This window comes from Ambystoma mexicanum, chromosome 4q (genome assembly GCF_040938575.1).
Source record: "Ambystoma mexicanum isolate Mex_15411 chromosome 4q, UKY_AmexF1_1, whole genome shotgun sequence".
NCBI lineage: Eukaryota > Metazoa > Chordata > Amphibia > Caudata > Ambystomatidae > Ambystoma > Ambystoma mexicanum.
Window position 1 is genome coordinate 1059256037 of NC_090928.1, and position 13676 is coordinate 1059269712.

General features: G+C 44.5%; 1 protein-coding gene across 4 annotated transcripts in view; it reads right to left on the minus strand.

Annotated features, from left to right (window-relative positions):
• Nucleotides 1-13676, minus strand: part of TAF1A (TATA-box binding protein associated factor, RNA polymerase I subunit A) — a 524191-nt gene that overhangs the window by 234885 nt on the left and 275630 nt on the right. For all 4 annotated transcript variants that reach the window (XM_069608604.1, XM_069608607.1, XM_069608605.1 and 1 more), the window contains one exon: nt 3278-3408. In XM_069608604.1, coding sequence (XP_069464705.1) covers nt 3278-3408 — 131 coding nt within the window. The remainder of the gene's footprint in view (nt 1-3277; nt 3409-13676) is intronic.

Here is a 13676-nt window from a genome sequence, read left to right on the forward strand (position 1 = left end):
GGGGCCGGCATTAATGCATAACCTGTGCAGTCTTACTACTGTGCTGGTACAGAGTACATGAGTAACCATATGGTGATCGAGTTAACTGCATCTCTTGTTCTCCAGCATGGGTCTTGCATGGATTCACATGCTCATGAATATTCCCTGTCATCAGACTGGGAATCCTTTGTAAATTTAAAGCAGTTTAACTTTAAGTCAAAAACTGCTTGTCTCTTCTATAGCCGCAGGGTCACGTTTTGAGTCATACTGCCCCAGCAAATGACACTCGTCCTCCCAAGCTCCACCCCTGGTGGCCAGCTTCAGATTTGGTTGTGCACGTAAAGTGGCAGTATGAACCAAGAAAAGCCAGAGAGTGGGAGGAGGGTCCGCAAGTGAATCCATGCCAAACCCATGCTGCAGAACAAGAGTTAGAGGTAAGTAACTTGTTCCTTCTCCAGCATGGGGTCTTGCATGGATTCACATGCTCATGAATAGGATTACACAGCAGTACAAATACACAACCACAGGAGGTAGCAAGGCTCACAGAAGCAATACACATACCTCTGGAACAGACTCACCTCAAACAAACAGGCTGTGCAGCACAGCTTAGCTGACTTGGGACTCCTCCCTGGAATCCCTGTCGACACAGTAGAATCTTGTGAAGGTGTGGGTAGACCTCCACGTAGCAGCCCTGCAGATGTCAAGCAGGGGAACACCAGAGAGAAATGCTGTCATTGCTGCAATGGCTCTGGTGGAATGGACGCTCAGCCTGTCTGACACCACACTGTAAATCGTTTCCACTTGTGCTTGTAGTAAGCCAACATAGAGGGGGCCTGGATTTGGCTAGGACCTTCTTCAAAGGCAGTGAATACTGTCCAAATTCTAAGGCTGCAGGAGCCAGGGCATGAGACTCAGAGAGGTCGTGGAGCAGTATTGACCCTCCGTCTCTGGAGAGAAGGTTGGGAAGTGAAGGCAGTTGACAATGATGACAACTGATGAGACATAGGCAGAATGGGGTCGGGTTACACTTGGCCCTCTTCCTGATGTGAGTAAAACCCCTCTGGAAGGACTTCAGTACTGGTGTACATTGCTGAGCGAAGTGTTGTGCAGTCTTGGTGGGCCTGGGCAGGAAGCCCAGAGCTGGAGGCATATCTCTCACTAAATCCGAGCCCTTACCGAAAGTGGAGATAACTGGTGCCTGCGAAGCAGGAAAAGGTGTAGTTGTTGATGGGACTGTCGTTGGAACTGCTGACGGATGTCTAGGCAGCAGGGAAACCCCGGGTGTGGTAATCGTTGCAGTGGTAAAGGTGACCACCATGGACAAACCCTTTGGTGTTGCAGCTGTCGAAGGAAGGGGGAAGGGCAGACTTTGTAGACAGAGTTGTTGACAGGGCGGTCGTAAAATGGACATCGGCCTTGGTGGATGAAGTTGTCTACAAGGCTCGGGCCATCAAAGTCATCTAAGACGGTAGAGCCAGTGACTTGTCTTTCGATGACTTGCTCTTCACCCAAGACCTGTGTTTGGACGCTGACACCAGGAACTTTCTTGCGGACTGAGGTAGCTCGACCGGCCTCTCTCCAAACTGAGTTTCGCAGCCATCGCAACCATTGACTAGGAAGGCAATGAAGCGTGTTATTTAACCCTTTCTGAATCTTCGCCAAGGAAGCATTCTCATAGGACCTCTAACTCTTTATTAGAAGGAGAACGCTCTTTGGACCTGCCGGACATGGAAGAGCCTGGTCTATTCCAAGAGGCTGCTTCATAGGCCTTCCCCCTCTTCAATCCATGCCACCAACCTCCAAGGGCGGTCCTTCTGTTTCTTCAAAGAGAACAACTGGCAAACTAAACATCCGTTCGCATTGTGGTCGGGATGGAGAGAGTAAATGCACTTAAGGTGCCAATCCTCGAAGATATTCTTCATGCCGCTTTTTTCACAGGGCATTTCTTTGTGGCATCCGCCATGGTGTTAGAGCAAGGCCTAGGACTAGGCCTGTGCCTGTGGTGTCACGAGCTGGAGATCAGACGATGGACTGAGGATCTTCTCTGGCAACGGGATCCCACCGCCGGTAGTCACAAAATAATGGTAGATGATGAAGACATTTCTCAAAAATAGCTAAAAGCTATCCATTTTTGAGAAGCGAAACACGAGAACTCCCAACACCAGAAATGTGAAGTAAAAATCTGAAGATGGTTGAGCTTAGAAAAACGAGTGTCATTGGCTGGGGCAGTATGACCCAAACGTGACACTGACAGGCTATAGAAGCGCCAAGTAGTTTTTGACTTACTTAAACTGTTTTAAATTTACTGTGGATTCCCAGCCTGACGACAGGGAATATTCATGAGCATGACCCATGCTGGAGAACAAGAGTTATAGGTAACTCCAACACCATGCGGTTACTCATGCTAGTACTCCAACGTCAGCACAACGTCAGCACAATAGAAAGACTGGACAGGTTATGCATTTATGCCTGGCCCGCACCACAGCTTCCTTTGCCCTACTTATCCCATTTCATGAAGCTGGTAAATGGAGATGCAGTCTCACCATCCTCTTGCATCTGGACTGCATGTGGAATTTATTGATGAGTGTTGGTTCTGCTGTTAATTATAGGGAGGACATTTATGACTTACATTTGTATGACTGACTTGCTGTTCATCGGATTCCTCGCTTACAGAGAAATAGTTTCATAAACGTGGACTTGCCTGATGAGAAAATTCATGGGCATGTGAATCCATGCAAGACCCATACTGGAGAAGTGTGCATCTCCTATCGATAGATGCAGCAGGAGCACATGGGTTTATCTTTAGCCTGCAGATTTCGCATATAGCAACTTGAGCCCTTATGAGGGCTGATAATAAAGGAAATGGAAGAGAGACAAAGACTAGAGCAATACCAGTCACCAATGGCCGATAAGGAACCTAAGAGACTGTGTTGAGAATGTGGCAAACATTACAATAAATATTAAAACATTTAAAAACTCAAATTCAGTTCTGCTAAATTTTGAGGCACATACAGTGACACAAAGTAACGAACATCAAGCCACTCATCCTTGCATCATTAACCTTAAAGAGTGCTGATAAAAGAAATAGAAACAAGAAAAAGACTAGAGCAAACAAAGTCTCCTTGGACAAATAGGGAACCCGAGAGCCTGCATTGAGAACGTACAACAGGTGACAATACTAACTTCAAAGCAACTTTGAATAAGAATCCTCATTATAAATTGCCTTTGCTCCATTTTCAAAAGTAGTTCTTTTTAATGAAGAATTAAAATCTAGCACAGTTTTGATTTGTAAGCTTACATCTGCATAACTCTGGACAAAGGTATCCCACACTCCCGGGTACTGAATGATCTCTTTGAAGGCTCCAGTAGCCTGACGGAAGTGACTGCTCATCTCAAGGGCATAGGCCGATTCAGACATGTAATCCACTTCTGAAACGCAAAGACATATCAAACGGGGGTTAAAACACATCAAGAGAACTGAGCGTCAGGCATAAATTACATAATCAAGCTGCAAAGTAATTATAATTTGCTTACTTTTAATATATTAGTCAATTGAGGGGTGCTTCATGTTCAAGGAGCACACATGTGCTTACATGCATTTGGTGTTTCTTGAGCAGTTACCATTATTTATACTGTGGTTCATAAGGTCTTGAAGGATAGATCAAACCTCAACATCTTTCCTCTGACAAAGCGGTACATATTTCACAATATTCTAAAAGTGGTCTATCTATGGCTCGATTTGCCTGCCACCAGAGGTATCACATCGGCACACAGTCCAAAGAATTTCAAAATATATATTTCAATTTTTCTTTTATTATTTTCACCACATTTACAAATACAAGTGTAAAATGGAACACAACATTATCACAAATTCATCATAAAGATTTATTTTTTACAGTAAGAGCAACATATCATTCTGAGGTATAAAATGTGCTTTAACCTCAATCCTTTCAAACCAAGCAATAAGCTATGAACTCACATAGCACCTCTATTCCATTATTCACTAAAGGCTGGCGTTTCCATTTTTTAAACAAACTCTGAACATATCACTCTGGTATGTTCTCATCACCTACAGGTCCGCATAGGTATAGTGTTATTTTAACGTTTGTCCTCCACAAATATTTATTCTATATTCTTTCATTTTTGTCTATTCTTGTTAAAAAACAACAACCAGTTGTGAACACAGGGTCAACAAAAGGTTGTTTACCTAGACTTCCTTGAGGGTAATAAAGTGTCCTGACACAAGTTACAACAAATGATGGAATGTTATGCTTTTCATTAATTTAAGGTGTCAGGATGCTTTTTTTTTTTTTTTAAATAGCGTTCCCCGGCACTTCACACGAACGCTGCAGGTTCTTCTTTCCTGAGTTAGTCCCCAGGGGACCTTTTCCTTTTTCCACTTTCTCGCTATTTTCTCTGTCTTTTCTTCAGGGATAGGGTACCCTGTTCACTAATCTGAACCTAGGGATATAGTGCCCTGATCATTCTCCCAAGCATAAAGTGCCCTGCTCACTAGTCCGCACCAAGACATACATTGCCCTACTCACTCCTCAGTGCCTCTGCTCGTTCTTTTTCTTGTCAGGGCCTCACCCTTGGTCAGAGCCTTAGTTTTCACCTCCTCTCTGGATTTGCAATCCAATCTTTCACTCCAGGTCTTACAGCCAGCCCAGCAACCTTCCTCTCCAATCCATCTTCTTTCTCTTTAACACTGCAACTCAACTTCGATGTACCACAAAAGTTCCTTCCACCCATGTCATGGGAGTTGGCCATTTCACAGTGCTGGAACTGAACACAGTTAGACTAAACATATAAAAACAAGTCAGGCAGAGGTTAGATAGTTGGTGGGGTAGATTGTTAGATCATTTGAATAGGAAGGTTTTTAGCGCTTTACTGAAAAGTTTGAAGTCTGGTTCGAGCCTTAATGCCGGAGGCAGGGCATTCAAAAAGAAGGCTGCTTTTGCGGAAGAAGATCTACCAAAGCAATTGGTATGCTTGACCGTGGGACCATGCTATCAGACCTATGCTGGAAGAGCACAGGGACCTGGTGGGTTGGTACAATGGTTTCAGATACTCCAGTATTTGGCCATAGAGACAACATTGAACCATGGTGCCCATTTTGAATCCAATACGTTCCCGGATAGGCAGCCAATGCAGTTTTCTCCTATGGGCTGACACGTGTTCTTCTGCGAGTGTTGCCAACAATACGAACTGTTTCGTTTTGGATCAAGTGACATCTCGTAAGGTTGAAGAGTGAAGCTCCACTTAGTAGGGCGTTGCAGTAGTCCAATCTGGTCAGGGTGGTAGCTCGTACGATAGTGGCACAATTCTTCTCAGAGATGTAGGGGTGGATATTCTTGAGGAGGTGTAGGTAATAATTCCACATGTGATTTACATATGCGATCGGGGGATCTGCATTAAGAGAGGCCTCCAACTGAATCCCAAGGTTTTTACTTTCTGTTGGATTTTAATTGCATTCTCACTTATTGGGAAGCTGCTATAATCTGTGCTCAGTTTGTCCAGTGCCTGTTTAGATCCAAAGATCATTAGCTCTGTCTTGCTGCCGTTCAGGCCAATGTAACCATAGATGTTAGACAAAGTTTTAGAGTCTGTGTCATGAGTTCCAAGACAATTTGGGTGTTGTCTGCATAGTTTGCAAAAAGTACACCCAGATTGTTGAGGAGTGTACAGAGGGATCTGAAGTATAGGTTGAAGAGTACTGATGAAATAGAAACACTCCGTGGTAATCCACAGCGGATAGGTGTTGAGGAAGAGAAAGCCGATCCCCACTGTATTCTGGATTCTCGATTACAAAGGAAATAGTGGAGCCAGTCCACAGCTTCCCTGGAACAATGACCTGGATCTTTTTAGGAAAGTAAGGAGGTGTTCATGGTCTATCAGATCAAAGGACGCAAAGAGGTCCAGTAAAATCAACATCCCAGCCTTCCCTCTGTCCATGATCTCCAGCATTTTGGTCCGATTGTCTACAAGGCTGTCTCAGTACTGAATGATGGTCGAAAACCTATTTGGCATTTGTGTAGGATACAGTTGGACTCCACAAAAGGTTTGTAGCTGGGTGGTGTCGAATTTGTCTGGTATTTTAAGAAGAAACTGACAGCTGGTAATAGATCTCAAGTTACTTGGTTCTCTCTGATCAATGTTAGTTTTTTTTTTTTTGGGATGGGGGTGACTGAGCTTTTGATGTTGTTAGGTTCATGATTATCCCTAAACGAGGCGTCGACTAGGCATGTCAGGAAAGGAGCGAATAGGTCTTTATGCTCCAGGATCAGTTTTGGTGGAAGGAGATTGAATGGGCAAGAGGTGGGGCGCATGGAGGACAGCATGATGCATATATCTTGGACAGATATGTGGGTAAAGGTAAATTCCTGAAAGTCACATCCCTTTGATTATAGAAAGGCCTGTTTCATGAGGGAGGAGTTGCAGTTTTCAGCTGCTGTTATTTTGGTTTGAGACTAACATTTTTGCATCAAAGCTGGCCTGAATTGTCAAGCAATCTGGGCTGATGGGTGTAAAGGAGATCTGAGATGCCTTGGGGTTTTCCAGGGATTTTAGGATACCTGAAAGCTTCCCTGTGTGGATAGAAGAGGGCTCAATTTGGGTGTTAAAGAAGTTCATTTTTTGTGTCCAGGATTAGCGATTTATAAAATGTATCAGCCTCCTTCCAGGCATTGCGGGTGTCATTATATTTGTGTTTAACCCAGCGAGATTCTAAAGTTTGTTTTTGTTTCCTCAGGAGTCCAAGTTCCAGGGTGAACCAGGTTTGGTGGGTTGGATTGTCTCTAACCTGTTTAGTTTTTATGGGGGCTGACTGGTTTAGCATTTTGGTGAATGTGTCAGAAAAGGAAGCAACCATGCTATCAGCTGGGTCCTCTGGATGTATCTTGGACATAATGTTGCTTAAACAGGACTGTAAGTCCTGATAAGGGATTCCTTTGATATTACGACTAGTGACCGTTTTTATATGATTAGCAGAATTGGGCAATGGGTAGAAACTCTGGATGTTAAAGGTGATAACAACATGTTCAGACCACATGCAGGGACTGGTTGAAATGCTGTTAACTAGGAGTTTCCTTGCAACAATCCAATCTAGTATGTTATTATTGCTGTGGTAGGTTCATTATTCTGTACTTCGTGCTCTATGGAGAGAAGAGAGGACTCCAATTCAATGGCTTCTCTATCCAGTGAGTTGCCTCTCCATCAATTCAAATCTCCCAGGAAGAAAGTGGCTGTGTTAAGGCGGGTCAGGCTGTTTAAAAGTTTGGTAACTTCATTGTTGAAGTCAGGCATTGGGTTTGGGGGCCTGTAGATGAGAATGAGGTTTATGCAGCTATTGTTGGTTGGGCTATTTTGACATGAAGGATACATGACACAGGGGCTGGAAAAAGTCCTAGTTCAGTTTTGGTGACGATTGCCACACTGCTACTGTAGCCGATGCTGCGCAGAAGAAAGAATCCTATAGGAAGTGCTAGGCTAATAGATGGCCCACTTGAATCACAAATCCAAGTTTCAGTGGTACAAAGTATGCCTAGGTTGTTGTCAATTACTAGGTCATGGAGGTCTCAAGCGTGGCTGATCAATGATCTTGTGTTAAGGAGCACGATTTTTAATGTGGATTCCTTATTTATGATCCGGTGAGTTTTTGCGTTTTTGTACTAAGTCGAACGGGTAGCACAGGGGCATATTGTTGATTGAGTGGGGAGAAGGGGAGGACGTTACAGACTCAGGCACTGTGTGATTTGTGCAGTTAAAAGAATGAATACCAAGAGGTAAAGAACCGTGGATCGAGTTCCCTGGATCCAAGGTGTCTCAAGTATAATGGAAAGGAATTGTGGGTTGTTCCGAGTGGCTCGTGTGCATTAGAACTGCTATGGAAGTCTCCCGTCTGAAGGACTGCAGGAACCTGTTATCCGTAGTCCGTGCCGGTAGTGTTAGTGGCGGGAAAAGGTGTTTGGAGGCTATCAAGTTTGATCAGCTTTAGTTTGTTAATTTAAGCTAATTGAGTAGCTCTCAGTGCTGTCAAAGATAATGGCACTCTAGGGGGGTAGCCCATGTTGGCCACTGGGATTCTGATAAAGTGTAGCAAGGGTAACAATCCGGGGAGAGTCAAAGAGAGCACTTACTTGTGCAGAGTTTCACCGCAACACTGAGTACGCCGATGACCGGCGAAGACTGGCTTGGTGCTGAAGCGCCTGATGGAACAGTTAATGCCCAGGGTTACATAGGGAAATGTAGTTAGGCAAGCGGCTTGTGCGCACAAACAAGTTTAAAAAGTATGACAAATGGTATCAATTGCAATGTTCAAATGCTAGAAAAGAAGTGAGACTAGCTTCCCAATGATTGGCCAGAGGGTTCAAATGCGAGCTCTGGGCATGCTCCATGACAAGGATGCTTTGTAGTCCCGAGTTCATAGGGAAAATCTTTAAGTCGGGCCACTTCCATCATGAATCACACTTCAGTCTCTCTTTGCTGCTGGCTGGGAAGTAGCTGCTGGTCTGTTCCCCTGTCGCAGACTGGGGGTTAAGCTTCTCTGAATTTCACTGTGTTGTCCTCCTGTGTCCAACAGCTCAATGGCATGTATTAAGCAATAGTCCTATGGGGTGGGAGTTTGGAGAATGGTTAGCCTTTGTTTGGTGCAGAGCTGGTAAATTTTCCCTTGCTTTTAATGGATGCCGCAGCTGCAGTTGTTTCGGTCTCCATTGTGCTGGCAATTGTGAGGGAGACAGGCGTTCTCTCCTCCCCAGTGTTCCTGGTAGTATGGGAAGCAGGGCGCTGTCTGTGAGTCCATTAACTGTAAAGGTGAGGCCTGGGATACCGGATATCACTCAATATCAAATGGGGCAAGGCTGCGTGTTATCTAAGACTGGTCCCTTTGGTTGTAGGAGTAGCAGGGGGTAAAACACTTCTATGGGCTACCCAGGTCCTTCCGGTTATCTGCCCGAGTCCCAATCTGTAAATAGGTTTTGCTAGTCCAGCACGGGGGTTCCTCTTTTTGCAAAGAGGGACTGTGGGAGATTTAGTCCCTTTCTTGTTGCTTTGGTAACAGAGTCTTGGCCATCTGTGTTGTGTATGGCTTGGCTTTGCAGAAGGAATGTTGTGATTTCATGTGGAGTGTTTATGCTTTAAAAGAAGAATCCACGCATGAAAATAGTAGGAAAGTTTGGTGAACCTGCTGCGGGGGGTGCAGGAGGAAGGAGAAGGAGAAGGACAACACTGCCCCCACAACAAGTAAGGCCCATCACCCAGGACGGAAAAAGGGGGAGGTAGCGAGCCCCTAAGTGGAAGGATGGTATGTCCTCACCATTGGAAGCAGATAACCTGCCCATAATGAGGAGGAAGGGAAACCTTGCACTGGATAGGGGCTGTCCCACGGACTGGAAACTGGGGATGCGCCCATAATAAGGAGGAAGGTGTGCCCCCAAGTCGAGGATAGGAGCTGTACTGCTTACAGGAAGCTGTGCCCTATTTGCTAGGAAAGACTTGCAAAAGTCTTTTGGACTTTGGCAGCGTTATAAAACTGCATGAAAGGATCGTGTGCCCCGGTTCTTGCTAGAGATATATTTATGTGCAGTGGTACAGCCTAGCAGCTGTGTAGAGTGCCAGTACCTGCTGTGGCATATCTGGCAGTTGAAGGCAGAGCTCTGCACTGAGTAGCTGCTTGGGGTTAAGTGATGACATCACTGACTGGTGCGGGGAGTTGACAAAGCCGTGGAACGCTCAAGGTTCGTGAAACAAACTGAACGCTTTGCTGCCGGTGATCCGTCAATACGAATGACGTACTTGTCCATATCCAAGGACAGAGCGGCTGGAGTTTGAAGTAAAGGACCCTTTCTGCGTGTACAACGCAACCAGGAAGTCCAATCGCAGTGCACTGCTCTGCGTGGTGTACGGGACAGCCAGGTCGGGGCTGTGGTTGTCCGAGAAAGGAGGAGAGCAGTATAATAGAACTTGTTCCTGGTCGCTGCCGGGTCATTTTGTGGGAGGATGCATGGTGAATATGGCGCGGTCTGGTAACGTTTGTTTCTGTAATCTGCACGACGGAGCGGTTTAGACATGGTCTGGTAATGGTATGCTGAGAGGCTAATGGCGGGGTTTAAGCTAATGGATCAAGAGTAATACGGCGTGGGACAGACTTGTGAATGCTAGAACTGGGCAAGATGATGTCGGATAGCGTTTCTTAACAGTTAAAGGAAAAAGGACATGTGTATCCTTTAAGATATGTCCGTATTTATGTTCTCTCCCTTATGGGCATGGTAAACGTTTGGTCTGTTATCTGGTGTTCTTAGTGTGGCTGGGTTGGTGTGGCTTGTATATGGTGTGATGTTCTTAGATTTAAGAATTTTGAGGATTTGCAGCTTACAGTCACATGAGTTGGGATGGACTTTCGGCATTTAAGTACAAGTATCATCAGCATGGTTGGTAATTGGTGTCATTTGGCGCATTAATTCTTCTGGATGGGTGTTGTTGGGTGATTTGAGCATGTATGAAGTCACAGAATTAACTTTGAGGATTTTCAGCATGTAGGTCGCCATTTGCAACATGGACTTTTAGAATTGGATTTAGGTCGGGTTCATGGCATCTAATGTTCAAGAGACTAGATGTATATTTTTTTTTGAGGATTTCACATTTAGGTCGCTAAATTGCGACATGGACTTTTAGGAATGGATTTGGTTTGGGCTTCATGATATATATATTGTGTTTTATAGAACAATTCTATGTAAACTGTATGTTATGTGATGTATGGTTTACAGTATGGAACTTCTGTATTGATACGGGCAGTTTAGTCATTTGGGGTGTAGCGCCTTCAATTATCCCTTGTATTGGTGTCAATATGATTCTCTAGTGATTGAGGGGATACAGCCTCCTGTGTTTTTAGTTTTGGGTGAAGCTTATATGAAATGTATGAGTATGTTTGCTGATGGTGTGAGTGCCAGGTCAGCATGTCTTACCTCTCAATGTGGTTGCTGGGGGTAGCGCCTTCAGGCTAATATTCAGTATGAATGTGGATGGGTACGCCACAAGGGTATTTGAGAGGCAGTGCCACATGGTAAGGTATCTGGGGGTAGCGCCTCCAGTTTGGTATTGGTGTGACTGTGATGAGTCGCGCATGGTTAAACAGTGTACGTGAGTTTCTGGTGGTAGCGCCACCATTTCTGTCGGCCGTGACTATAATGAGGTTATGCATGGTTCTCCCACGTATGGCTGTGTGAGGTGGTAGTGCCACCAATTGTCGGGGCGTGACTGAGGTTAGTCATGCCAGGTAAATGGTTTGGTATTTGGGTGGTAGCGCCCCCAGTAGGTGTAGTGGGGTGACTGCAGCATAAATCACGCATGGTTATTGGTATGTGTGTACGGGTGGTAGCGCCCCCGGTGTTGGTATGGGCGTGTCTGTGGTATTAGGCATTGCATGGTCACACATTACCCGACTTTGTGGTTCATTTACCACAAATTATTTTTTCTTCTATGTGCACATGCGGCTGTGTTCAGCTGCACTGTGTGCCCTTCTATGACTCTTTCCATCCTCATCAGGGTCCGGAGTGTGACAGTGATATTGGTTGTTGGTCCCGGTGTGCCTGGCCAGTGCATCGGGTGAGTGGTAGACTGTTAAAGCACGTGTTACGTGCTAGCCCTGATGATGTGAGTCGGTGTGAATGTCTTGTGTTGGTGTGTGTGGAGGTGTGTTGTGTAATGTCTTGCGCTGTTGTCGGAAGAGGGGAAATGTGTTGTGTAATGCTTTGCAGTGTGATGTGCAATGTAAGGGGAGATGTGTTGTGTATGGCTTGGCTTTGCAGAAGGAATGTTGTGATGTCATGTGGAGTGTTTATGCCTGAGTGATGGAATGCATGGGTGAATGTTCAAACCTGGTCAGTTGGTGAGCCCTCTGCCTGGGTGATGGGCTGCCAGTGTTTTATTGTCCTACAAGTAATCTAAATGTTACATGTTTGACTGATATGAAGATGTCTATGAAGCTGGAAATAAACTTAGCATGTCAATTTAAGAAAGCTGGGAGTCGCTTCGTTACAATCTGGCCCAGAGAGGTGTTTTACAGCCTTCCCTGCCTAGGTGACCTGACTAGGTCTTCTATAAGGTCCATCCCCTCTCTGAGTCCACAATTCAGTTCCTTGGATCCAGTCAGGGTTTTTTCAAGCAGGGAGTTATGGAACATGTAGGTTTTTGAGGTTTGTTTATCCCAAAGGGATTTGTCTATGACCAGAGGTTTACTGCAAACACATGCTGTTGTGGATCTGGGGACACCACAACCTGAACGATGTGGTTAATTCATTGTGGTCACTTCGCCAGAAGGTATGCAGCCACAAAAGGCCCAATTCATTTACTCTAGCCCATCACGTCAGACGGACTGACTGTGAGCGGTGTGTGGGGGATGAAGTGAAGGGGGGTGAGGGGGGTGAAAGCCAAGGAAAGTGCAAATAAACTGAAAAGTCATCTTTCTTTAATTTCAAAGTTCATATTTATCATTTTATATTTAATTCACACTCACACTGCAGTGTTGCTATATTGTATACACGTTCCATACACGTTTGTATAACCACTTATCGTTGAAACGTATTTTGTTATACAAACACAAAATATCCCTTCCATGCTTAAGACTATTATAGTACCCACAACTACCGAAGATGGGGGAAAACCATTTAAAAAACATCATACTTTCACTATATATGAAAGGATGCTGCTTCAAACACCCGGTATGAGTGATGTATGTTTATTCATCAAGTTATACAGCATAATAAACAGACCCCCAAAATCCTCAAAAACTTTCATCACCAACTGCCTCCCCACTGAATGCAAACATTCCATCTCTGTCCTGCAAGCCCTCATTCCATCTTGCTGTTCCACATTCCACGGAGCAAGCACATTCCAACAATATAGTTAGTGGCTGCGCATGTTTATTCATCAAATACATTAACATGTGATCTTCACTCAGAAAAATGTGTAAAGAATCTTTGTTGTGATGCAGTTTAGACAAGTCATTTTCACCGCTCATAATTTGTACGCGCCAACATTTCATCATGACAATTCAATTGGTCATAGACATGTATTAAAGATAGACCACGCTGTCAAGATACAATCAAGGGTTCAGTGTTCAATGTGATTAAGTTGGCTGGAGGGAATTCTTGATCTTGGTGTAACCATGTTAGGGCAGCACTAAGGAATATCAACCTTGGGTACCTGGTAGACCATTGAAAAACTATCTGTTGCAGTAGTGAAGACAGCTCAGCATGACTGGGTCATCTAGGACTTACTCCAAAAGGAGACCCTTTCTGGACTGATAGATTTTAAATAAACTAAGTGCTAGCTTTGAATCTTGCCAATATTAAATTTTGCGTGTCAAATCCCTTTTTCTTAAATTTCACCTCAGGATTCTTCCCCCTTGGCAAGCTTTGCCTCAAACTTGTCTGTGGGCAATTTGCATAAATATAATGCCTTTGTTGTTTGACCTTTGCCGCCTTTACTAAGGCAAGTGATCTCAGGACTTTGAAGGAGGAATTGATTCTTTGAAATTGTACCACTAGTGAGCAAGAGGCTTTACCAGTTAAGCAGGGGAACACAATCTGTCACATTGGCCCCCTGTTTAAGAATTGTGGTAGTACATGCTTTTTTCTTTTTTATATGATTTTTATTAGATTTTAGTAAAATACCAATTCTGTATAATCTTCGATAAC